This window comes from Marmota marmota, unplaced genomic scaffold, assembly GCF_001458135.2.
Source record: "Marmota marmota marmota unplaced genomic scaffold, marMar, whole genome shotgun sequence".
Taxonomy (NCBI): Eukaryota; Metazoa; Chordata; class Mammalia; order Rodentia; family Sciuridae; genus Marmota; species Marmota marmota.
Genome location: NW_025999932.1, coordinates 24,791,426 through 24,817,865, shown reverse-complemented (window position 1 = coordinate 24,817,865; position 26,440 = coordinate 24,791,426). Strand labels below are relative to the sequence as shown.

The 26,440-nt window shown below is 44.1% G+C and overlaps 1 protein-coding gene across 4 annotated transcripts in view; it reads right to left on the bottom strand.

The window, feature by feature from the left end:
- Mtus2 (microtubule associated scaffold protein 2) overlaps nt 1–26,440 on the bottom strand; it is a 567,575-nt gene that overhangs the window by 16,067 nt on the left and 525,068 nt on the right. For all 4 annotated transcript variants that reach the window (XM_048800772.1, XM_048800774.1, XM_048800773.1 and 1 more), the window contains one exon: nt 4,028–4,242. In XM_048800772.1, the coding sequence (XP_048656729.1) occupies nt 4,028–4,242 (215 nt within the window). The remainder of the gene's footprint in view (nt 1–4,027; nt 4,243–26,440) is intronic.

Genomic DNA, 26,440 nt, shown 5'->3' with positions numbered 1-26,440 from the left:
CCCCGGGATCTCATTCTATTTGATTACAGAGAATGTGGTTTCCTCTGCACTGCAGCTGGGAGCCTGCTGGACAGGCGGGTTAAGGAGACCATAATGCAACATGATAGACAAAGTGGTGTCTGCGTTCAGAGGAATCATAGGGATGCTGTTCCTGCCATTTAGTCTAAAAGGATGATTTCATTAAGAAAGGGTAGGACGGATGTCCTGGATTTGAGACGAAGCAAATTTCAACTCCAAAGGATGAGCCCTTCTCAAGGAGAAGGAATCTTTGCAAAATCCATAGTGCATCCAGGAACAAGCAGTCCCCAAAGCAAGTGCCTTGGGGCAGCTTGCAATAGAAGACAAACTGTCTAAGGATCCTGGGGGACAGGCAAATGTCACGAATTTCATTCTTGAATACCAGGCTCTGGGGAACAACTAAAGGTGGCCCAGTATGGAGCACCAGAAGCTGGGTGGAGAAGTGACAATGTGTGGTGCAAAAAGAGAAACACACATGTTTACAGTGAAAATCTGGTTTGCATGCTTCGAGAATGGGAATCTATGGCATTGTGGCCTCTGTTGTTATAAAACTCATTCTATCTGATTTTAATTAAACACCTTTACCACCAGACTTTAGAGTTCTAAGCCAGGTGTGGTGGATCACATATGTAATCCCAGTGATTTAGGAGGCTGAGAAGAAGATCGAAAGTTTGAAGCCATCCTTAGCAACTTAGTGAGACTCTGTCTCAAAATAAGAAATAAAAAGAACTGGGGATGTAGCTCAATGGTAGAATTCAATCCCCAGTACCAAAAAGTAAAATAAAAGCCCCATCATATATTTAAAGTCAATTTAAAAAGCCAAGATACAAGGTCCTGCCCCATCTCTGCCCAAATGGCCAGGCCCCTAACTAACACATGCTAGGCTGAGGAAGAAGATCTGTTCTTCTCAGAACAAATGCCACTGTACACAGGAAATCTCCTGGGAAACCATCCAAAACAGCCCCCAGCCAGACCCCAGGCAGCAAGTCCAATTCAACCGGTATGAATGTTCTGCAAGTCCTTCAGCTGATTTCCATGTTTCTCCAGAGCACAGTCCCTGGCCAGGGAGACAGTACTTGCCCCTTGAGATAGTGGATGGCTAAGCTAGGAGGAGATTCGGCTGCTTTTGTCATGGAGAGATCCTAGGGTGAAGCCAGAGGTCAGCCTGCCTTGGTGAGCAAGTCCCAACATCAGTAAATTCCAAAGCCTCAGAGAATCCTACAGGTTGGAATTGAGGCAGGCCCCTGCCCCGTGCTGCTGGCCTTAGGGACACTGGATTTTGTGGAGAGGCCAGACTGGGTAACCTGATTTTTAAAGGCTCCAGAAGGACAGAGATGCCATTATCCATGGGGTCAGCATTGCCACACGTGACTGTCCTTGAGAAGGAAGATCCAAGGTGGAGAGTCCAGCCTGGAGTGACTGAGTCTCTACCTCAGTTATCCACTGAGTCTCCCCTCCCACGGGACCAATGAGAATTTAATCTGTCTGGAAATCCAAGTCTTGAGCTGATGTGCATGTCTTCTTCCTCTCCTCTTGAATGTTCTGCTGCAGAAGCTGAAGATCATGGAAACAGCCATTTGGCAGGAAGAGCAGAACCAGGGGTTGAAATCATTCATAGACTTGAATCATTGTTTCCCCCAGGCTCTGGGTCCCTGTTGGGAGGTTTCCCTCACCCATAGAGCATGAAGGTGGTGTTTCCACCATCCACCTCCCCTTGTCCTCAGAGTGGACCGTCAACTGTCCATGCCTGAACATATCACCTGTGTTCCTCACCCTATCCCACAGTTCCTTGGGTACTTGTCCCTGAACTGCTCCTATGAAATAAGCAAACTCACGTTTTATAAATCTTTGTATCTCTTGCCAAACCCTGTCATGGTGTTCTGCATACAGTGGGCACTCAAATACTCTTTGCATAGGAGAATAAGTAAATAAATGGTTTTAACTCTCATAAAGGATCAAGTAGAACAGAATCAGTGCCCCCATAAGACTGAGCACTTTTAAAATAGACATAGGTAGCTAATGTAACTCATTCTCAAATGCAGAAGTGAAGGGCTTTTTCCTTTCAATTCCTTCCTTTTTGAAATCTCCAAAAGGTTGTTGAAACCCAGCTTAATGAACAGGTCTTGGTGTGTGCATAGAGAGGACCTGGCCCCAAGATGCCTCTGCCGGTGGAAAATGTTTCACTTGGTAGTGGCCCTGGCAATGTGGCATCACTATGCAAGCCCTCGTCCCAGGGGTTGCCCTTGCAGCTGACCACCTCCTGCCTACCTCCAACGTTTGGCATCTTCTCAATGGCCCCAGACCTATGGATCGGAAGTCTTTGGGAAACACAGTTATAAACACGTTCTCTGTTTAACAGTGAGATGAATAGCCCAGGGATAGAGACACAGGACAAGCTGATATTTGCAACAGGTTTGAGGCCTCCATTTACACCAAGGGGCCATGAAAGAGGTGAGATCAGGGACTGTAGCAGGTGCTCAGTCTACGTCCAGCAGTTGCACTCAGACATCTTGAGCAGCAAGATGCCAAGACTTCAGTTTCCACTTTTAGCACCAGCAGGTAACTTAAGCTGAGACCTCTTCTATGTCCTAGACTTAAGTCTTAAATACCTCAAGCAGGGAGGTGCTGCTGTATTTTACTGGCCTCTAGAAAAAGAGAATGACTAACCTGAGATGCTTGCTATATCTAAAAGATACTGTGAAGCAAGAGATTCTTTTTTACAGTAATGGTACTTACTATTACTCTAATATTTCTCCTATGCTTCCCAGCATTCCCAAGCCCCTGGGGCAGCAGGGAGGTGGTGCATGGTATTGCCATCTGGGCTGTCTATTTGGAAGTGACCTTGGGAGACAGCTGCAAGTTCATGATAATGAAGGGCCATGAAGCACTACCCTGAGTGTCACTGAGATTTAAAGGGCATCTTCATGAATGTCAATTTCCTTGGGTGTATGATGAGCAGAACATATAAAATAATCACCAATTAGAAGGTGGATCTCAAGGCATCTGAGCTTGGGAACGTGAAAGAAGAGAAAATCACCGTGCAGTTTTCGCTGAGGTAGATTTGTTGGAGTCTGGGTTCCACCTGTCTCTCTCATCAGCGCTCTTGGCAGTAATGGCCGTGGGGTGGGCACATCTGGCTCCTGCCCACTTTTCACATTGACAGGCCCCCGAGGAATCATTCCCTCATTATTCTATGGATGAATTTCCCTGTCCGGTCAGATGGCCGGGCTAAGGCAAACTCCTGGAGCTCATTATTTCATTCCACAAACATGTGTTCTGTGCCTACTTTTTACAGGCACAGTTCCAGGTGTGGAGATCTAGAGAAAACCTGGCAGACCATTCTAAGTTAGTGATTGGCAGCATGGACTCTGGAGCCATTCAGAATTCCACTGTGGCTTTCCTAGGGGCAGCTCTGAATCCCAACAGCTTATTTACTTAGTCCCAGGGACCCAGTTATTTCACCTGCAAAATGGGGCTGACTATGGTCCCTGCCAGGTAGGGTGATGGTGAGGATCCATGAGCTGCTGTATATAAAGAGCTAAAAGCAAACCAGGGCTGAATACGTGTTTGCCTGTTATCGTCTCTGCCCGCACAGAATATGCAGATGATAAATAAGGGACAAAAGAAACATTTATAATATGTCAGACTAAAGCAGGGGCGGTGGGACAGGAAATATCTGCATGTCAAGTGGGGAGGAAGTGTCATTTCAGATAGGGAAAGACCTCACTGAGAAGATGATGTTGGAGAAAAACTTGGAAGGAAGGGAAAGAGGGAGCCATGCAATGTCTAGAGGGACAGCATTCCCGGCACAGTGTTAAAGAGCAAGGGAGGCCACCTAAGGCTGGGGGAGAGGTGGGGAGAGTCAGAAGAAAGAACTGTAGTTGGAGAGTGAACTCGGCCACAAGGTCACTTACTGAACAGGACTTCCTGCTCACGTGACACTGGCCCCCCTCCGCCTGTCACCTGAGTTGCCCAACAGCAGAGCCCGCTCCCCTGGGGCCCGACTGACCTGCTCCTGGTGCTGGCACCGGATGCGCAGCAGCTGGCTGTGGTGCTCCTCCTGCAGGCGGGCCATCTCCATCTCGAATTGCCCCTGCAGCCGCCCCTGCAGCTCCTGGAGCTCGGCCTGCTGCTGCCAGCCCAGCCTCCTCAGCTCCTCCTCGAACCGCCGCTCCAGGTCCTCCTTCTCCTTCTGCAGCTTCTCACATTTGGCTGTGTTGAAGGCTGGCAGGGAACAAGATCTGCTTAACTCACTGGGGAGGAGGGATCCGAAGGACTCAGCCCGAGTGGCGCGTTGACCTCCACTGTGAGACCACCAAGGTGAACGCGAGAAACAGGGCAGGGTTCCCGGACTGTTTGCCTGAGAACCACGCATGAGCCTCACAAAAGACCCTGGAGGTTGATTTAAAACCAGGGCCCCAGGAGCTCTGGGAACTTGCCCAGCAGGTGGAAGAGCTGGGAAGGCCAAGTTGAGCTTTCTGACTGCACAGCCTACAAACCTGTAGCTCCTCAGGTGGTGCATGGACCATGGGCATCAAAAAGGGTGAGCAGTTTTAAAAATTCAGATTTCGGGTGCATCCTGGGGGAAGCAGAGCCCCTGGGCCAGGATCCCAGAACCTAAACCTCTAATAAGGATCATGAGTGACTGCTATGTCCATCAGGCTTTGAGAACTGTGTGCATACGCATGGGCACTAGACACAGGATGGGGACCTGTGCTCAAGACTCTTTTTCATGGTGGAAATGCCAAATGGGACATTCTCAGAGAAGGTGCAGGGTTTTCCTTTCAGGTAACCTGAAGCTTTACTAACATCACTTTCAGAGGAATCTGTTCTTCTCCACCAATTTGTTTAGGAAGACGGGAAGATGATTAGTCACTGGTTACCCCCTTTGATAAACATTCTGCTCTAGTCATAGATCGTGGCTTGCATGGAATGGGCAAGCAGCCAGCAGGGCACAAGGCATGAATGGCCACCTTTGCTCCCAGGCTCAGATCCTGCCCAAGGTGTGCTCTGCCTTGGTGCTTGTGCCTCCCCTGGGCTGTGGGCAAGAGCAGATGTTCACTTTCTCAAATCTCTTGCTGAGCTGTAAGCCTGCTTCCAAGGAGAAAAGGATCCTGGCAATCCAGGGTCTAGGTCAAATGGAGTTGATTTTACACACACACACACACACACACACACACACACATTAAGGTGCACATACACAGCATGAAGATCAAGCACCCATGCTGTATTCTCTAGGATAAGAACTGGGGAGACATTGTCACTTACTTTAACATAAAGTGAGCAAGTATATCTGTTGGTTAACTTTAACTTGCACTGAGGGTGGCTGCCTGTGATCAGGAATACATATCCAAGGTCATTAGATAGCATTTAAAACACCTAATCCAAAGTCCTACCCCATAGAGGCAGTTCATTCAAAGGCTTCTTTGCCACATTCATATCTAAAAGAGTTTAGTTAGCATAAGGGACATTAAATTATGTTTTCGCCCTGGAAGAATGAGTGGTTGACTGGCCAGATATTGTACAGGTACCTCACTTTTGTATGAACAGTGTATAAAAAGTTGTTCAGACCACCAGCCAAACACTGTCTCCAATAGTCTTCCTGGTCAAAGGCTTCAGTTGGCCCAGGGTTTCTTGTCTCACCACTTAATGGGGATTCTGATCTGCCAATGTAATCAGGGTCTACTGAGGGCAGGTGATGAGAGGTAGTGAGGGGTAGTGATGTAGGTAGTGAGGGGTACGCTGTCTACAGAGAACTTAAAAGCAAAATCCCAAATTATTAATGCCAATGGTTTTAAATAATGTTGATGAAAAAAATATTCTGTCTCAAAAAAGTCTTTTGTTGGTTTATGTTATAAATGATTATTACAATTACTATTGAGGTTTTAAAAAACAATATTTTTTAAAATTAAAATTAAAACCCCAGGGCTGGGAGTGTTGCTCATTGGTAGAACACTTGCCTAGTATGTGTGAGGCCCTGGGTTCCATCCCCAGAATCAGAAAGAAGTAAACAAGTAAAAACAAAAATAAAAGCCACAAACAGATAATTTGGAAATATTTTACAAGGATATTATTATAAAAGTGACTTTGGCATATATAAGAACGATCAAGATTATTCTGATGTACAGGAAAGAAACTGGCACTGAGTGGATTGTTAATGGGTATATAGGTAAAATGGCTGCTTCAGAGAGCAAAGCTGTCTTTCACAATTTAAGAGAGAATTGGGGATGACAGATGAAGAACGCAAGTTTCTTTCTGAGGTGATGAAAATATTCTAAAATAAATTTTAGTAGTAGTTTTACCACTTGTGAATAGACTGAAAATCACTGAATTGTGCATATAAGCCTTATATCTCAATACAATTTTTACCAAAAAAGCCAGGCACGGCAGCACATGCTTGTAATCCCAGCTACTCAGGAGGTGGAGGCAAGAGGATCACAAGTTTCAAGGCCAGCCTCAGCAATTATGGTCATAACAATATATAATTAATAATATCCTAATTATTTGTTTGCATCTTTATGAGTAGAAATATCTTAAATATCCCTAACATAGTTAAGGTGAACGTTGGGTTTTGGAAGGTGATGGTATCCAGTGGTTAGACTTTTTGGTTTTGCTTCTGGTTTTACTCATTTAGTGGCAGGATGATTCATGGACTTGGCACTCTGTTGGGAGCTCACAGATATCCGTTTCTGTCTAGTGTTGTCCCTGAACCGCACTGTTGTCTTAAATAAACCATGAACAGTGCATTCCTCAGTTTTGCAGTCTATAAAGTGGCAAAGTAATCTCTTAACTGCACATAGAGTTCCAGTCCTCAATTTCCCACTTGGTATATACATTTTTGAGAGAGGTGAAACTTTCATTCTTCCAACGACCCTGTGTTGAAGCCCCAGGCCTCCAGAAGATATTGGATAATAAGAGCAGCTGGGCACCAAGGGAAAGGGCACCAATATGGAGTTCTTGCTTCTGGTAAACCTTCAAAAATGTATCCACTTGGGCATTTTGCAGCAGAGATTAATGTTGGCTAATTTGATAGCATTAAACAACATTTGGAATCTGGAATCTTACTTTTATCATTTCTCTATTTCTATTCCTGGGAAACACTGGTATGTTATAGTTAAGAGGCTAATGCCACCATAATAAATCCCTAGATACTAGGTATCTATCTGAGAATACAAAATTTTCCAAATAATAGGATTATGATTGGCCAAGAGAATATAACATTTTAAACTTATAATCATGATTTTTGAAATGCAAAAGCAAAATTAGGATATGTTCTACAGGCTTTTTTTCCCCTGGGAATTGTACTCCAGGGGTGCTAAGCAACATCCCTAGTCCTTTTAAAATTTTTGTGTTTTGAGATGGGGTCTTGCTAAGATGCTAGGACCTCACTAAGTTGCTGAGGCTGGCTTTGAACTTGCAATCTTTCTGCCTCAGCCCCTCAAATCACTGAGATTACAGGCATGTGCCACCATGTTTGGCTTGTTCTACCATTTTAAGTAATTGATCCTCATTGATAATGAGCAATGCTCATACACACTGTGAGTGTGTGTGTGTGTGTGTGTGTGTGTAATGTAAAAATACTTCAAAAGCTATAAAACTGTATTTGAAGCTGGGTCCAGTGGTGCACACCTGTAATCCCAGCAATTCAGAAGGCTGAGGCATGAGGATCACAAGTTCGAGGCTAGCCTCAGCAACTTAGCGAGGTCCTAAGCAACTTAGTGAGAACTTTTCTCAAAATAAAAAATAAAAAAAGGGCTGCAGGTGTGGCTCAGTGGTTAAGAATCCTTGTATTTAATCTCCAGTATCCAAAAAAGAACAACTGTATTTGGAACATCCTTAGACATATGTAATATGAAGAGAACAATCTTATATTATACACACACACACACACAAAATCATATATAATATAAAATGACTTATGAAAGTAAAGCATTAATGGGTGTGTGATCCTTGAGTTAACAGCAGGGTATACCTGCTCTTGGAACCAATTATAATATAAGCTTAACTTCAACCATAGTTCATTAGTCAAGTGAGTAGTTGAATATTCTGTGAGTAAGAGCAATTTGCTTTAAATGACTCTCCCAAGTGTCTCTTGAATAATTGTAACTTTTCATTGGTTTTCCAAAGAGGTGGTAGTGATATGTGAATACAGCATTAGACTTAAACTGAAGAATACAGCATTAGACTTAAACTATACAACCACCTGGCTGTATAGCTCAGGTTAAAGGCATAAAGAATATACTGCATTTTGTGTCCTAATAAATGCTTTATATATAATGGTTATAAAATAAGTTATCAAAATATGATGAAATGATACTATGTATATACATAGTATATATACATGTTATTACTCTATATTTACAGTATATATTATGTTCATATACATAGTAGATATAGTATATATAGTATGTACATATTATACACACATAGTACACCATACACATAGTATATGACGTATGTTACTATTATCATTACATATTGATGGAAAGCAATATACCACAATTAGAAAGATTGTTTCTTTATAAGATGGGGAGTCACTGAAATAACAAAATGACAGTTAAGGAAAAGAATTAACTTAAAAACTGATGCATAAAGGCTGGGGGTTTAGTTTAGGGGTAGAACGCTTGCCTAGCATGCATGAGAGCTTGGTTTCTATCTCTGGCACTGCAAAAATAAACCACCGAATAAATAAACAGACAAAATGACACATAATTTAAATACATAGAGAAAATGGAATTTTCTTTTTTTTTAATTTATATTTTATTTTTAGTTGTATGGACACAGTACCTTTATTTTATTTATTTATTTATGTGGTGCTGAGGATCGAACCCAGTGCCTCACATGTGCAAGGCAGGCGCTCTACCACTGAGCCCCAACCCCAGCCCCAATTTACCTTTTTCATCAGGGTTAATTCCACTTTAAATCCCATGGGATTTGAGAGTCTTAAAAGGTATGAGCATTCTGTGACCCTCAGGAGAGGTACAGCACCTGAAAATGCCATCTGGTGGCCAATGTCCTTTGTCCAAACTTGTTAGATAACAGTGGCAAGGTTGAAACATGGCGGCCTGGGATGCTGGACCCACTGCCCGGAACCACCCTACTCTCCCTCAATTCTTTTTGACGAGAGTGTTAAGAGAGGGAAGGAGTGGCTAAAAATGAAGGACATGAGTGTTCTTGGGCTGAGAGAAGAGCCAGAGAGAGTCAGTGTCTTGTCATCCTTGCAGATCCATGCAGCATCTCCAGGGCCAGGTGACCGAATGAGATCCAGCATGGTGACAATAATAGCATCTGCAGAGAGTGCTTCCTGGGTGCAAGCCCTTGCCTCACCTGGACAGGTATCATTGACCACAGCAACCCTGCTTTCAACGAGCAGGTGAGGACTCAGAAAGGGTAACTAACTGATCCAAGATCAAGGTGTGGGAGGGACGGACCCTAAAGAACAGAGACTGGAGCCTGGAGCCTCCATGTTGCTCAAGCATTGTTGTGTGTCAGAGGTAAGACAATGCCTTGGCATAGGTTCTTTAAAACGCTCTCCATTTTGAGCCGTACTGCATCTCTCCATCTGCCTGTCTTCCTCACCAGCAGGGAAAGCCAGCGCCACAACCATTCTTTTGTACTTTGTGGTCAGACAGCAGGCCAGCAGTCAAAAGCAGATTTGGGGCTGAGGATGAAGCTCAGTGGTAGAGCATATTCTCAGCATGCATGAAGCCCTGGGTTTAAGCCACAGCTCCAAAAATAGATAAATACTAAGTAGTCATTACATTTAGGAAGCAAGTGTCAAGCATGGTTGTAGGCACAGTGGAAAACAGACTCCTTTGTGGAGGGAACATTATGAGTATAAGATTTCGATAGCAAGATTTTAGATAGCAAAAAACTGGAGATCCTGCCAGTGAAGAAAGTCAGATAGGGGACATGCTAGGGAAGGACAGGGGAAACGGGAAGCCTGCTTTCTAAGGACAGCTGCTCCAACGAAGCATCATTTCAACAGACTCCAATACCAATACAGAGAGGGGGATATGGAGCTCCAGGTAGAGAGCACTGAGAGTAGAAGGCCCTGAAATGGAAGCAATTCTGTCAGGCTGAGGGACAGATGGACAACCAGCGGGGCTCGAGCATCCATGGAAGAGAGGGAGGCAGGGACAGGGCATGCAGGGCTGGTCTTTCCTAGAAAGAGCAAGGATTACACTTTGGCAACAGCAGAAAATCCCTGGAAAGTCTCAAACCAGTGTTAACAAGAACTAATTAAACTTTTAAGTCCTTCTGGTAGTTGCATGGAAAATACACCATACTTGGCCAGAATGTTTTCAAGGCCCAGGCACTGAGACTCGGTGGTGATTTGGACCGGGGCTATAGCCAGTGGACTGACAGGGGGTGCATTTGAGATGCCAAGGCAACCCGTCTTGTGCGTGAATTGGAGGAGGAGGTGAGGGCCAGACAGGAATCCAGAATGCACAGGCTGTTGGTCTGAGCACCTGCAAACAGTGGTGCCCTTCAAGGAGATGGGAAGGTTGAGGAAGTCCAACTGGGGCAAACACAGAGTCTAAATCTTCACTGACTTCCTAAACTAATTAATATACACGTAGAGACCCATCATTCCCAAGTGAATTCTCCTCTGACCCACCATACCTAGGAAGGGCCTTTTTGGATGTTGTCAATTAGTATGAAAAATAAAAAATTCAGGCATGCTGAGTTTTGACAAGCCCTGTGCCACTTTAATGATGAACGATGAAATTCTACAGCACATGTTCATACACTGTGCCCTATTTTAAAACAGTATTGAGATCTTCAAAGCTTGAGGCCTCAGGATAGATGTTAGGTAGTGAGAATGCCCTCGTGAAGCTGGGCCAAGCCAACAGATATGTTTTTCTCCCTGTGGATCTGTAAAGGGTTTTGTGGAAGGACACGTAAGATGTAGTTATTATAAAGTGAAGAGTAATTTTTTTTTTTTTTGGTACTGGGGATTGAATTCGGGGGCCCTGAACCACTGAGCGACATCTCAAGCCCTATTTCGTATTTTATTTAGAGACAGGGTCTGAGATGCTTAGTGCCTCACTTTTGCTGAGGCTGACTTTGATCCTCCTACCTCAGCCTCCTGAATCACTGGGATTACAGTTGTATGCCACCAAGCCCAGCAAATAATAGTATTTTTTTTAACTGTTAGGGGGTTTTGAATGCTTTGTAAAAAAAAAAGATAAAAATTTCTTATCAAGGTGACATTTTAAAGTGGACTTGCAGTTTATTCACTGTGGGCCAAGCTCTGGAATTACAGCTTCCAAACTAGGGATTTACAGAGGTCTCAAGATCCCCAGATAGATGTCTGAAGAACTGCACTAAAGTCCCCAACCCTTACTTTTCTCACTTAGAATGGTATTAAATAACACTGGCTGGGGCTGTGGCTCAGTGATCGAGCACTTGCCTAGCATGTGCTAGGCCCTGGGTTCAATCCCCAGACTCAAAACAAACACATACATACATACCACATACAGGACCCTAAAGGGCAGAGTTTCTAGATAACAGGAGATTAGAAAGGGTAATGGAAAAGTGTAAGCCCAGGAAGGGAAGAAGATGACAGGAGAAGAGAGAAGGCAGAAACCGAGGTTCCTGGCTGGGCCTCCAGTACAGGAGGAACAGACATGAGTCTGGGGGATCCTGCAAGTTCTCAGCCCCTCTGAGTCTCAACATGGCATCTGTTAAAGGGAGAGCCTGGGCACCTCTCCTGTCCAGCCCCTCCTCAGTCCTCAGGCATTCTGTGGGTATTACCATATGACCCAGGGTCACCCAGAAGGATTACATTATATCCACTGTTTTTTGCTCAAGAAGATAGGGAGAGGTTGCCATTTTAAAATAGGATTTCCCTCCAAAATAGACCTCTAAAGAGAAAAGCTTAAGTCACAGGGAAAATGTGCTTTTTGCAGAATCACTCACCCCCCAGGGACATGAGAAATCAGTAGTAATATCAATGCTTGGCAGCTATATGTGTTTTATAGTATAAAACATTCTTTAAGGGGCTGGGGAGGTAGCTCAGTGGGTAGAGGGCTTCCCTAGCATCTGTGGCCCTGGTTTCTATATTTCCAGCAATGCAAAAAAATAAAAATTAAGTTCTTTAAGGCACAATATTAATTTGTTTAACCTCCACAGCAAATTGTGAAGCAGGATGAAGCGGCATTTGGATCTGATTTTATAGAAGGGGAAAAGGAAGTTTTGAGAGTACTGCTCTTTTGAACAACAATAATACTGTTATTCTGCCTTATATTATGGAAAAGGTGGAAACAAAGAAATATAAGGAAGAGCTGATACAAAAATCCTGAAGGTCCACTGTAATCATTAGCTGGTGTGCCAATTGATGCATTCTTTTAGATAAAAGCTGAGCATTTCAACAAATGGATAATGAGTGATCCTGGGTGGGAATAAAACTACGATGCTTATAAGTTACTTTCTTGGTCTGAGAGGAGAAAATTACAAGAATGATTTATGGGCAACAGAGAAAAGAGGAAATGGACTTAAGAAGGTGCTTCTAAGTTTTTGAAGAGAAAAAAATTGCTGTCCAAATGAAAACTAATAACACCACTGCCCATAAACAGGAAATGGCTTTGTGGGGAATGGTCTTGCCTGGAGCCACTCCTTCCTCTCCTCCAGTTCATCTCGGCTTGCTGAGCTTTAAAAGCATCTTCAGGCACCAGCTCGGATAACACACTACCCAGGGGCCAGTCTGAGGCCCAGGCTTTGGAAAGAGCAGATAATGGCTCCATGTGGTTAACCGACTGTTTGCTACTTCTAATTTCTTTTTTTTTTCCTGTTTAAAGTGGCATCAAAAGATGACCCTTTTAATTTTATCTCAAATCAATATCCTTTCCATCAATTATCCAGGTAACAACATTTCCAAGTTCAACATCCCTTTTAGAAAAAAAAACTTTCATAAATCACTGAAAACTGTGTCCAAGAGAGGCAGGAGTTTCAGTTCCAATTCCTCTTCACTGTGTGGAATTTACCCTCCTGAGTTCTAAACATGAGCTTCTGCCATCCAGTCATCTGATAAGCTTCCCCATCGGCAGGGGATGCAGACTTCCACAGTAGGTGGCTGACCTCCATCCTCCACCCCATAGTGTGGGCAGCCCATTCCCGTTATTTACTTCCAGGTGGGTAGAGAGATCAAGTGGTGCTAGAGAATCCATTTTTCAGGCATTTGATGGTAACAGGCTCACGGGTTTTCATTCCTCCTTCAGGTTGGCCAACGCCATACACCGGGCCCTGGGCAGTCTATGTTCTCCATGCGACTTGGGAGACGTCTCTATGAGGTCTGCCCAGTGCTGTGGTGGTTTTCATTTGTTGCTCACGGGTTTACCACCTTTTGTTTTGCATGGAATGAAGCATTCATGTTTTAAATGTACAAAGCCTGATTTTAAGCCTGAAAGGGGTGGTTTCTCCATCGACTCATCCTACCTTCTCCTGCTACTTCCAAACACATGGGATGGATCCCAAGGAACAAAGCAGGCCCCCTCAAATTGATTCTACCACTGATTTTTAGTCATAGATGGAGAGGAAGCAGGGTGTTTAGACCATCAGCAAGAGCCCAAGAATGTCTGTACACTTATAAATTAGTAGTTTAGAATATTAACAGACTGGCCAATACTAATGAACTCTGACTCAGGTGTCCATTCAACACTGCGGTCAGACTTCTGCTGGGATGCTATGATGGTTGGGGTCTAAAATGTCCCCCAAAGGCTGAAAAGGGCTCAGTGTGATTCACTGTCACTCAGTCCCTAATGCAGCAATATTACGACATGGGGCTTTTGGGAAGTGACTGAAATATGAGGACACTAACCTCATCAATGGGGTAATCCATTGATGAGTTCATAGCTTAATGGACAATTAAGAGGAGGGCCCAGGTGGAGGAAGTAGGTCACTGGACATGCCCTGGAAGCATCTATTCTGTCCTTGCCCTCTTCTTGCTTGCTCTCTCCTTCCCAGCTGCTATGACAGCTTTGCTGTACCCTGGCCTTTCACCATGTCACCATGTCACCATGACATCCCGCCTCACCTCAGGCCTAGAAACAATGGAGCCATCAGACCTTGGACTGGAAACTCTGAAACCATGAACCAAAATAAACCTTTCTTAACTTTAAGTTGTTCGTCTCAGCTATTCTGTCACAGCAACTGAAAGCTAACACAGCTGCTTTCATCTACATCACTTAGCACAGTGCCAGCCAAGTGGGACATAAATGGATTAACCCATTGATGAGGTAAATAGGCACTGATTTGAAATAAAGCCAGAGTCACAAGCTCTCAGTCTGCTGAGGAGATAGGCAGGAGGCCACCTTCTCCTAGCAGCAGGCCTGTCTGAAGCAGCAGTCTGGGACAGCAATACCCCCTTCAGGATACCTGTGCACTCCCACCTTCAGATGGTGGGTTGTCTTGGCTGATGGCTTTATGTCCCCACTGTAGATTTCACTCATTTGGTAACTTTTTCCTCTCTAAGATGCATCTAGAATAGAACGGCCTCCTCACTGCGTTCATGGGGACATTGCATCTTTAGTAGTGGCTTTTCTGGAAGCCCTAGCTTCTTGCCACCATGCACGCTGCTCTAACCTGCGCACTGACCAAGGCAGACTGGACGCTTAGAGAAGTGCACTTCAACAGGAACGTGAAGGTAACGCTACCTCTTAGAGTGGAGGCCAGGGTTAAGTGGATTCGTGTTCCTGAAGCAGCCAGCACTCACTGAGGTCACTGATGGCCAAGCACAAGGCATGACTAAGAGCTTTAGAAGGTGGGGCTAGGAAGGATGGCGAGTTAGAGGAAAACGAAACAAAACTAGACCAGATTATGAATCACACTGACCCCTTTTCAGGACAGGACATGAGACTGGACTCACAATCCCAAACAGGGACAGGATAATAGCATGCAAAGATTACAAGTTGAAGAGAAGTCTACACAATGACGGGGGGTAAAGTGTATTAGTTGGGATCCCTCCAGGTGAGCATTTCTCCAAGTGCATTTCTTGTGCACTATGTAAGAGCACTGGCTTTAGTGCCCAACACACTTGGGCTTGGGCCCTGGTCACTGCTCATTGACTGATATTTTCCTTAGGGGATTAACTTTCCTAAGCCTCAATTTCCTCATCTGTAAATGCAACTTACACTAGAACTAACCTCCTAGGCTGCAGTGTGCTTTGAATGGAGTATTTCCTAGGAAGTGCTTAGCACAGTACTGGTCAATGAGTCATTCCATAAATGTTAGCCAAGGCACTTGCTGTTCAGAGTTTGAAGACTAACAGGTACTGAGTGCTCACTGCGCACTGGGTGCTGTGCTGAGTATCCTATATAGAGAAGATTATTGAACTTCACAAGAGCTCTATGAAATAGGCATGATTCTGACTTCATTGGTAACTTTTTCCTCCCTAAGATGCATCTAGAATAGAACGGCCTCCTCACTATTAATTAGAATATTAATAGGCTGACCAATACTAATTAACACTGACTCAGGTGTCCATTCAACACTGTGGTCAGACACCTGCTGGACTGCTATGATGGTTTGGATCATTTCCCAGAAGAACCACCTGAGCAGCAGAACCAAGTCAACTCAAATCTCTGAGAATCTCCAGTTCATGCTTGTTACTGACACATCATTCTGTCCTAAGCCAGTGGTTCTCAAAATTGAGTATTCATCAACAATCACAAACAAACAGGGCTTATTAAAACAGACCGTTGGGGGCTGGGGATGTGGCTCAAGCAGTAGTGCGCTCGCCTGGCATGCACGGGGCACTGGGTTCGATCCTCAGCACCACATAAAAAAATAAAATAAAGATGTTGTGTCCACCGAAAATTAAGAAAACTAAAAAATAAATATTAAAAAATTCTCTCTCTCTCTCTCTCTTCAAACAAACAAACAAAAAACCAGACTATTGGGCCCCATACCCAGGATATGAGTAAGTTTGAGGTGAGGCCTGCAAAATCTGTATTTTTAAGGAATTTCCAAGGGCTGCTACTGCTTCTGGTTCAAAATCCACATTTTGAGAACCACTGCAGTTAAGAAGCAAATACAGGGCTTCTTAAACTTTAATACAATGACTAGAAGATCTTGTTAAAAATGCAGACATTAATTCAGGCTGTGAATTAGCTGGGGTCAAGCCTGGGTGGAGCCTGGGATTCTGCATTTCAGACAAGCCCCCAGATGATACTGTTGCTGTGGCTGAAGGCACCACCTTCTGAGTATCAAGGCCTCAGGATTCAGGACTCAGCACTCAGACCCAGAGAGCCCTGCCTCCTCTGGTGTGCAGCAGACCACCAACCTTTACCACTTGCATCAGGAAAGCCACTTTAAAAAAAAAAAATCACAGAGCCAATGGTGTCTGCGATGGTCTGGGTGGTTTGAGTGCATTCCCCACTGGAGGGGAGACTTGGTCCTCACTGTGGTGGGGTTGAGGTGGTAGAATCTATAAGAGGTGGGATTTAATAGGAGGTTCCCAAGGCACCTCCTTCACTGAGAAAACTGAAGTCCATAGGTATGAAGCTCTCCCATTGCTCAGTCTGAAAATCAAAACTCAAAACACTCCCATCAGGAAGATATGTCTTGTTCAGGTGACCTTCCTTGATGGGACTTCTCTGCACTCTTGTGTGCATGCCTCTGTGTGTGTTTCCTGTGGCTGCTGGGGCGAATTACCACTAACTCAGCAGCTTCAAACAACTCGAATGCACTATCTCACAGTTCTAAACATTAGAAGTCCAAAATGAGTCTCACTAGGCTGAGCTCAGGGCGTTCTGGACACTGGCAGAATCCATCCCCTGGCCCTCTCCAGCTTCCACAGACTGCCCTTAGTCCTGGGCTCATGGTTCTTTCCTCCAATTGCAAGGCCTAGAGCACAGCATCCTCGGATTGCTCTCTGAGCCCTGCTTCCACGGGCACATCCTCTCCTCTATCTGAGCCTTCTCTTTTATAAACACTCTTATGATCCACTAGACCCGAAAGACTCCTCTCCCCATCTCAAGATCCTTAACTGGATCACATCTGCAAAGTCCCTTTGCCGGGAGAGGTAAACGAAGCCCAGGTCCTGGGGGTCGGGCTGGGGTCGTCACTCCACGGATGTGCCTCTCAGCGTCTTCAGAGCCTCGTCCCTGCTACGGCGGTCACTGGGGCTTTCACTCACTGGCTTCATGCACATAACCTCTAAAAATGGGCAAAACAAAGCCCCACAAAAGCCCAGCCTTCTTCCTTCCTACCCTCTAGCCAGTTACCCTCTACTTCTCTTCTTCTTCGTCTCTGGGCTCCTCACAAAACAAACACAAGTCTACCATTCTGCCTCCAATCCCTGATCTTTGCAATAGCAACGTCAGCTCTGCCTTCTCAATGTGTCTGGAATTTGACCAGGCCTCCCCCTCACTGCCACCCTCCTGGCGGTAGCCATTCTCACCCATATTATTGCAGCAGCCCTGAGCTGCCCCTGAGGCTCCAGTCCTTGTTTCTGAACCCTGTAGTCTCAATTCAGCAGACAGTTTGGGGCCTTGAAGGCTACGGGTCAGCATGTTGCTGCTGTGCTTACTCAGGATCAAGGCCAAGCCCTCACGGCAGTTCACCAAGCCTGCCCCACCTGGACCTGGTGGCCTCCTGGCCTTGTCCATTAGAAATCTCCCTGTGTTCACTCTGCTCTGGCTGCCTTTGCCTCTTTGCAATTTCTTGAAAACATTTAAACCTATGGTTCTCAAAAGAGGGTCCCTAGACCGATTGCATCAGCAGCACTTGAAAAGTTGTTGAAGTATAAGTTCTTGGACCCACCTCCTTTCTACTGAATCAGACACTCTGGGCTGGGACCTGGGTATCTGCATTTTCAAAGCCCCTCTGGGTGAGGGAAGACCACTGCTGCAGGCACTTCCTACACCAAGGCCCTTGCACCTGCAATTTTCTTCACACGGCAATCTCTTCTCCCGGCTTCCTTACCAGACACTAGGTTCCCTCTCTTTGGCTCTAGTTCTCAATCCCAGGGATCCCTCCAAGCTCAGAGATGTGAGCACCGGCAGAGCAGTGCCCCATTAGAGGTCTAAGATTCAGCTCCATGATATGCCTTAGCCAGGCTTCCAAGTCATAATAATTACAACTTCTTCCTGATAGTTCCAGCTGTTTGCTGCAATTGCTTCCTTAATGACACTGTAGTAGGTTTTTTTTTTTCCTTTCCAGTTGCCTAATTAATATTTCTTCATATAGGTTAGCATCCCTAATCCCCAAATGCAAAATCTGAAATGTTCTAAAACCTGATACTCTTGGAATGCCCACATGATGCCCCAAGTTAAAAAAAAAAATCTGTGTAGACTTCACGGGATGGGGTGTATTCAAAATGTAGGTGCACGGAAAGCACTATATAAAATCACTCTCAGGCTATGTGTACAAGGTGTACAAGAAACATAAGTGAATTCATAAGTGAATTTAATGTTTAGACTTTGGTCTCATCCCCCAAATATTTCATTATATATGTGTGCAAAAAAATTCTGAAATCCAAACACTTCTGATCCTAAGCATTGTTGATAAGGAACATTCAACCTGTATTCGGTTCTCACTGGTGAAATAACTGGTATGGTTTCTGTCTTTGAGACAGGGCCTACCATAGCAGATGCACACCTGAGGCCTTAACTCATGACCTAGTACCCATTAAAAGTATGGTGTGTGTTCTTCCTTAACCCTCTCACTCTCCCAAGCAATCTTATCACCCAGAGCAACCAGGTACATCATAAAAGCCAGGATGCCTTTGCCATAAAGAATAAATGAATGAGACTATTGGGGGCTACCACCCAAAGACAGAAGGCAAACACACTCCTGAGCCCCTGACCTGTCACTCATGAGAAGCACCAGGTGCATCCCCCACCTCCCACCATGCAGTCTCTCAGCAGCTGCAACAGCTCAACCTTATCAAGAGGCCGAGACGTTGGTGCAGACAGAAGGAATAGAGCAGTTGCTGGGATACGCTGACTGCCCATTCCTCAAGGCCAGGATGTTTAGTTCACCCCAGAAAACCAGTAAAGCTCTGGTCCCCTCTTAAACCGTGCTGTCTCCCATCAGCTGAAGCCCCAGGTAAGCCTGGCCTGCGTGGGTTCGCAATACTTGGTCAGTCTTGTTTCTATCACTTCTATGCCCAGAGATCCCATCTCTGGTGTTGGGATGTTGCTGAATTTAGGGCTCCACACACAACTTGCAAACCTGGCCAAATGCCACGAGTCCCATCCCTAAGAACAGTGACTGGAACAGAAGATTGCTTGTCAACCCAGTAGATCTCTATTGGTATACTTGGATGTACCATAGTCGTCAGTCTGTGTGATGTGTTGGTCTATAGTTCTGTATATACTGTGGGGCTGCCTCCTGGGATCAAGTGATTTGTTCTCTAAAAATAAAACCCTTTAAAATGCCCCTGCCATCCCTAAGAAGCTGTCTGGTTTAGAAAATCACTAAAGACAGAAAAGTATAGAATATTTTTGCCATTTTTTTTCCAGATTATTGATTTTGTCTTCAGGCCATGGAACTATACTAATAAATCTATGAATGTGCCTTTGAATTTCTTTAATAAGAAAAAAATCGGTTCATCCCCTAATGAACTGGGCTTCTCACTAGATAAATAAATGCTGGATAAAGGTACAGAGGGTCCATCATTCTTTCAGCCTTTCCTGGGCACCACATGTCTCTGGCCCCATCTGGTCACTGGGCTGCCCACGAATTTTACAATTCCACGTCACCTGAGAATGGAGGACACACTTCCCAACATGACAGATGACACTTTTCATGATTCTCGTAGCTGCTAGGAATCATTTAGGAAGAAGGAAGGTCTGGAGATAGGAAAGGAGGAGAAATTCTTCCATGGAGAGGGAGGTGATACAGAGGGAGGAGAAAGTATTTGGCCGAGTGGCAATAGAGACTTTTGCACTGAATCTTTGATGGGAAGAATAAACTGAAGAAAAATAAACTTGGACTCAAATATCAAATGCCCCGCTGTTAGGAGGAGAGAACAGAAAACAAAAATGAGTGGCAGGTGCTTGTGCCTTTGGGGGCTGTGTCTCTGGGGCATAAGGAGGGAACCAGCACATCCAGTCATGATGCTGGGAACTGTTATCACGTGGGTGGTGAAGCTGAGACTAAAACAAAACAGAAACTGAGCAGACACAGGAGGCAGAGTGCTTATGGGGGACCCAGTTTGAAGACACATTATTCATGGATCAACTCCCTGCTATGCAACTTCTGGCCTTGGGCAAGTGAAGAGTGTGGTCCTCTGAGCCTCAACATTCTTGTCTTTAAAATAGGGATGAGGTGACTTGACTTTCATGTTACTGCAAGGATTAGAGACCACGTAAAGATGCTCCCTGCTAGTTCACAGACATTCAATGAAAGGCAGCCTTGATTATGAAGGAAATCAAAATATTTCTCTCCCAAATATGAAGGGTGGTTGAGATAAGAGAATCAAAATGTAGGGGAGTGGGGGCGTTTTTTCTCGGTTTTGCCTGAAGCAAGTCAGACAGTTATAAGACAAAAGGTCTTTCCACTCTCCCCCCTTCTGAAAGAGAGCGTGTAAATCCTCCTTTACAACCTTTATGAACTCAGAGGAGGTGTTAGAGGAATGCGATCGGTGAGTAAACTTTACCCATCAGTTCATTCCCAGTATATTTTCTTTCCCACACTTCCCTGCCTTTAAACTGCTTTCTCTTATTACTTCTTTAAAATTTATTGTTCTTTAAAGACATATATAAGCCAGACTCTAAGGCACTGCTCTGAGTTACTTCTCTCCTGTGTGATGTGTGCGCTGCACTTGTTAATAAACTTGCTTGTTTTTCTCTTGTTAATCCATCTTTTGTTGCAGGAATCTCTACCAACTATGAGCTTCTGAGGATTTTGGGGAAATTTATATTATCTCCCCTTCATTTATGAGTGAAATTTATATGGCCTGCAAACATCTGGTGAAAATCCCAGGCAAGAGAGCCTGGGGCATCTCTCTTAGGGAATGGGAATAAGAATTCATGAAAATGTATAAAATGCCATAGATGTTATTTTTATTTAGTCTGCTGTATCATTTCATTTTGGTGAATGCAAAAGATACTTTTTAGAGATTTTTTTTTCCATCTCTGTTTTTCCCAGACAAATGTCCCCATGTGCTGTTAAATTCCTCCATGTTAAAAGCATTCAGGAAGGTAACCTTCACATTAAACATGATCCCTGCCTTTAAGGGGCCCTGGTCTCATGGTCGGAAGGAGAATGGGTGAAGGGTGACAGAAGTGGGCCACATGCTATACCAGTATGCCATGGAAGCCAAGAAGTGCTGGGGGCAGGAATTCTTCCTTGGAGAGGGAGGTGATACAGACTTGAGCTTTCCAGGAAGCCTGCAGAGGTTGGGAGGTGAGTGGGAGAGGACAAGTCAGGAAGAGGCCACTGAAGTCAGAAGAACTTCCATAGAAACTGTGGGTGGGGAGCAGCAGGAGTTATACCTGGGACCAGGCAGAGGACAGTCCACACATGCCCTGCTGGAAACTCGAATTGTATTCATCCCATGAATGATGGAAAGCTGCTGAGCATCTCTTATGTTTTAATTTCTAGTTTTGCATGCAAATAAAAAAAGTTTGGCACTATGAAAGGGAACACAGTGAAAGGTCATTTCCCCCCGCAGCCCAGGTCCTCTAGCCATAGACAACCCTGTTTCTGCTGGAACAAGCATGTTTCTGGTTCTGGATGGGTTCTGACCAGGTGTGGGGGAGTGCAGGGTGAAACCATAGCTGCATTTCATGCATTCCCAGCTGTAGAGGTGGGAAGATGGACACAGGGGCAAGGATGGGGTTAAAGAGACCTGCAAAGAGGTTTCTGTAATATGAGGGACTAAGTCACTATAGAGATGAGGAGGAGAAACCAGGATTAGGATGCATTTCCAATAATAGCCACCATGTCCGGTGGCTTACTGGATAGGAAGTCTAGGGAAAGGAAGAGCTAGGGTGCAGGAAGACTCCCAGATCACAGGTCACTCTGAATTGTGATGCGTCAATAAAGCCACCAAGTTGTGGCTGACCCTTTGAGCTGTCCCCTACGTCTCTTTCCTTCTTTTATAAATAGTCCTCTACAAGTTTAAAGTGCTGAGGGCTCTCCTACCAGGGGCTCTTTTTCCAACCTCCCTGTTTGCTTTATGAGACCATGTGACTCTGGACCAAAGGGATATGAAACAGTGAACTGTGTAACTTCTAGATCAGATTATTCCAGAGAATCTCTGACCCTTTACTTTCTCTCTTTCCCTTTCCCTCAGGCTGAAATATGCCTTTTGTGTGTATCAGCCTCAACCACAGGATAGGATGACATCCTGGGGACGGTGGGGCCTTTGTGGAGCAGGACACGTGGTCACACCTGGGCCACGTCTCATCTTTGGGCTTTTCCATGAGAAATGAATATCTATCTTTTCTCTTCCATGTATTTGGAGACTAATTATCACAGAAGCTGACCTTGCACTTGCACTAAGGTGGGCTTACAGGAAAAGAAGGGATTTGTTTTGCTTTGAGGTGGGGAATATGAGGTCGTGGGGAGAACTGAGCTGCTTGTGGTTCACAAGAGATGAGCTCTGGAGAGAGGTGAAGGATACAGAGGCAGACCTGGGAGGAGCAGCTCAGAGATGGTACTTGAAACCACAGACACCACCAGAGAGGTCATGGAAAGTGTGAAGGAGTGAGGGCTGCGAGCAGCATCTAGGACTGACAAGGTTTTGAAGGAAAGATCATGTACTACATCCTGTGTTACCATCATTTGCGGACATGTGTCTTCCTACCTAATCATAAATTCTCTGGATTCATGGATTATAATCTCTGAATGAAACACCTAGAATACATCTATTCAGAACAGGCATTGGAAACTATTTTAAGAGCTCTGTTAAAATGCTTTATATCTTAGCAAATGGATTTGCTTTCTATTTTTCCATTTCATGAGGTTCATTCTGAAGTCAGTGTTCTATTTTGTTTTATCTCATTAGTTTTATTTTTGCAGTGCCGTGGGTCTCACACATGCTAGGCAAATGCTCTAGGCCACTGAGCCACACTCCCAGCTCACTTTATAAAATTTCTTATCTGCTATTTCCAAAATCTGGGTCCTATAATACCCATTTCCATTGATTACTTTCCCCCCTCAGTTGTGGGTGGATTCTTCTTTTCAGTCATTAAAAAAAAACAAACCTGTGAGTGCAACACAATGTGTGATACACTGCAGGGGGATTGTGTTACCTTGTCTCCCAAGTGTCCAGTTTTGTTCTATAAGGAAGTTAAATTCCTAGACTCCTTCACCCTCTCAGACTTGGCTTTGTTCTTTGCTAGGGTGGTTATCTTTCCATCTGTCTTTAGACCTAGAAAGTCTTCCTCTGGGTTGGGGTCCTTGCTCCTAAACATTAGCCTTTCTCAGATTTGGACGGATTTTTGCACAAGGTGCTCAATGCGATCTGCCCACCCTGGCCGGCTGGGATCTCCCGCCTCTGGCGTGGCTTAACCCTCTGCCTCTATCAGCTCTCATAGCGGCAGCAGCTGCCCTCTGCAGGCCTCTATGCGTAAGTGCAGCCTATTCTTCTAGAAAAAGACAACCCCCAACCTGCCAACCAAGCAAATTCCTGGGACCCTTCTCTGCTCAGGTTACGCCTCTACAATGCTAGTCTCACACGTTCTAGTCATTTCTAGTCACCTCTATTACCCTGAACTCTGGTATCTGCTTTTTCAGCTCAGTAAGATGATGGCCACTGCTTGGAGCACCTGCCAGTTCCAGGTATGCAAGGTGGCCCAGGCAGACAGCTGGGGCTACATGGGACTTACAATGATGTTTCTTATTTCTCAAGGATAACAGGTCTAGGGCATCTACGGTCCAATGCTTGGAAACAGTTGCCTCTTATATTCTGCCTGTTTTATAACTGTGTATCATGGGGCGTTAAATCCAGTAGCAGTTAACTCTTCCGTGTCTGGAGGTGGAAGGTGAGCCTGGGCAGTTGGTGAAAGCTTCTAACAGGTTTCCATCTCCTCCCATAGGAACCCCTGACTGTTAACTGAGAGTCTAGAAAGAAAGGCTTATGGGATGGACGATGAAGGCTATCTCAGTGAGATGCTGTTAGTATTTATAGCACACAGTTGATCTTGGTCCACAGAGCAGCCTATCATGACAATTTTGGCGATAGGTAGATCTGCCTATAAGGATATACCTTTCTCATTGTGAATTAATAAATTGGTGTTTTGATTTTCTACATTATACTCTATACGTCTTTCCTGGAACCATCATTCTGATTTGCTAAACTCTGACCACACTCTTTATCTGAAGCTTTTTAAAAAGAAAACAGCTGTGTTGAGAAACACTAAGAATTTTTTCTCCCTTGCGATGCTGAGAGTCTACACCTGGGGCCGTGTTAGGTAAGCACTCTACCACTGAGCCTATCTCCTGGACCCCTATCACCTTACTACACTGTATTTTGAAAGAAAGCTATAGTTATTTCTCTGTATTAATGGGGGTTGGTTCCAGAATCCTCCAAGGATAGCTCAAGTCCCTTATATAAAATGGCACCTTCAGCCCTGGGAGCCTTTGGATCTTGATCAGATTTTCAGATTCATTATTGCAGAAAACTAGTAAATCTTGCATGGTTACTTGCAATGCAGAATTTGCCTAGTTATCATCTTAAGCAGAATGAACTTCCCAAAGACTGAACATTTGGCTGAAAAAAATGGCAATTATTATCAAAAAGAATCACCTGAATGCTCTATAGGCATACACTACAATTTACATATTATTTTGTTCATATAAACTGCCAGATTTAGCAAATGGATGGATGGTACTCTTGGATATCTGAATATGGCCCTGCAGCTCTTTTAATTCATAACACTATTAGACATGACAAGAAAAATCAAGTGTTAAAAAATTTGCCAAGAGAAAAATAACTCATTCTATATCTCGAACACGGACTTTACCTTTTATGCAAGTGATTTAAAAAGTTGCCCTACAACAGTCATAAGGAAAACATAAAACTATCTTCACAATTTTTCCTATTTCCCAGTAGGGAAGTTAAGTCATTGACATCATTAGTGCTATCTTTGTAAGGGATCAAATGAATGGAAGAATCATTTGTCATGGACACTTCCTTTAGACCTAGCTATTTCACCCTTAGAGCTTTTACTGAACCCCTGACTGGGTTACAAATCTTCCTCTGAACTCCTGGACCCCTATCACCTTACTACACTGTATTTTGATTATATTTATTCCTCTGTATTAATGGGGGTTGTTTCCAGAATCCCCCAAGGATACCAAACTCTGCAGCTCAAGTCCCTTATATAAAATGGCATAGTATTTGCATAGAACTTATGCACATCCTCCCATCTATTTCAAATAATCTCCAGATTAATTATAATACCCGATATGATATAAATGCAATGAAAATAATTGTTATTCTGTATTGTTTAGGGGATAATGACAAGAAAAAAATCTTGTCAGTACAGATGCATTTTTTTGTTTGTATATACATGATCGGTATAGACATTTTTTTTCCCCAAATATTTTTGATCCTTAGTTGATTGAATGTGTGGATGTGGAACCCATAGATACCGAGGGCTGATTCTACCTGCTTCTGTGTGTCTCACCAATACACAGGCATTGTTGGAGGGCAGAGCCTTTGTCACATCCCTCCCTTCCTCCTGGCATAGTGAAGGGGATCCATGTGCATGAGAAACTCACAAGTGGGAGTCGATTATGTTTGCATAATTTGTATGTGACAGTAATTTATAACATGCATTTTGCAAAATGTTCTCTAGCAACTTCTAAGTTAAATCTATAATACATCATATCTCTTCCTTGCTATTTATTATCTTCCTCCAGACACCATTTAGCTCTTATAACATGAAGGCAGTCTGGTATGGTCATGGTGGAGAGAGATAAGGAGCCTACTGTGTTATTCTTCATAGTTACATGATTTGGGGTTTGCTTCAACTCTCTGTAGCCAGAATTTATTTCCTGTTAAAATGGTGGTGGTATTATCTACCTTACCTACTTCTTACAGTTATTGTCAGAATCAAATAAAATAATGTATATGAAAGGGCTTTGTCAATTATACTCCACTATTTATGTATTAGATTTATGGAGTACCAAATTCACAAGGGAGCTGACTCCATATCTTAAGAGGCTGCTCATTCATGGCAGCTGGCTTAGGGGCAGCCCTTGGCATCTGAGCTATGCTAGTCAATCAGTTCAAGTTTGTTAAGAATCAAGCCTGAAGACTATCTTTTTTTGTTTAATTAATTAATTAAACTGGTGATCAAAACCAGGTCTCTGATACTAAGCGTACATTGTACCACTGAGCTATATCCTAGCCCTAAACCTGCAGACTCCTAAACACTAACATTCAACATTAACATATATCAGAAAGCAAAATTATCTCTATTCATAAAAAACTAAATATGTTAGAAGCCAACAAAAC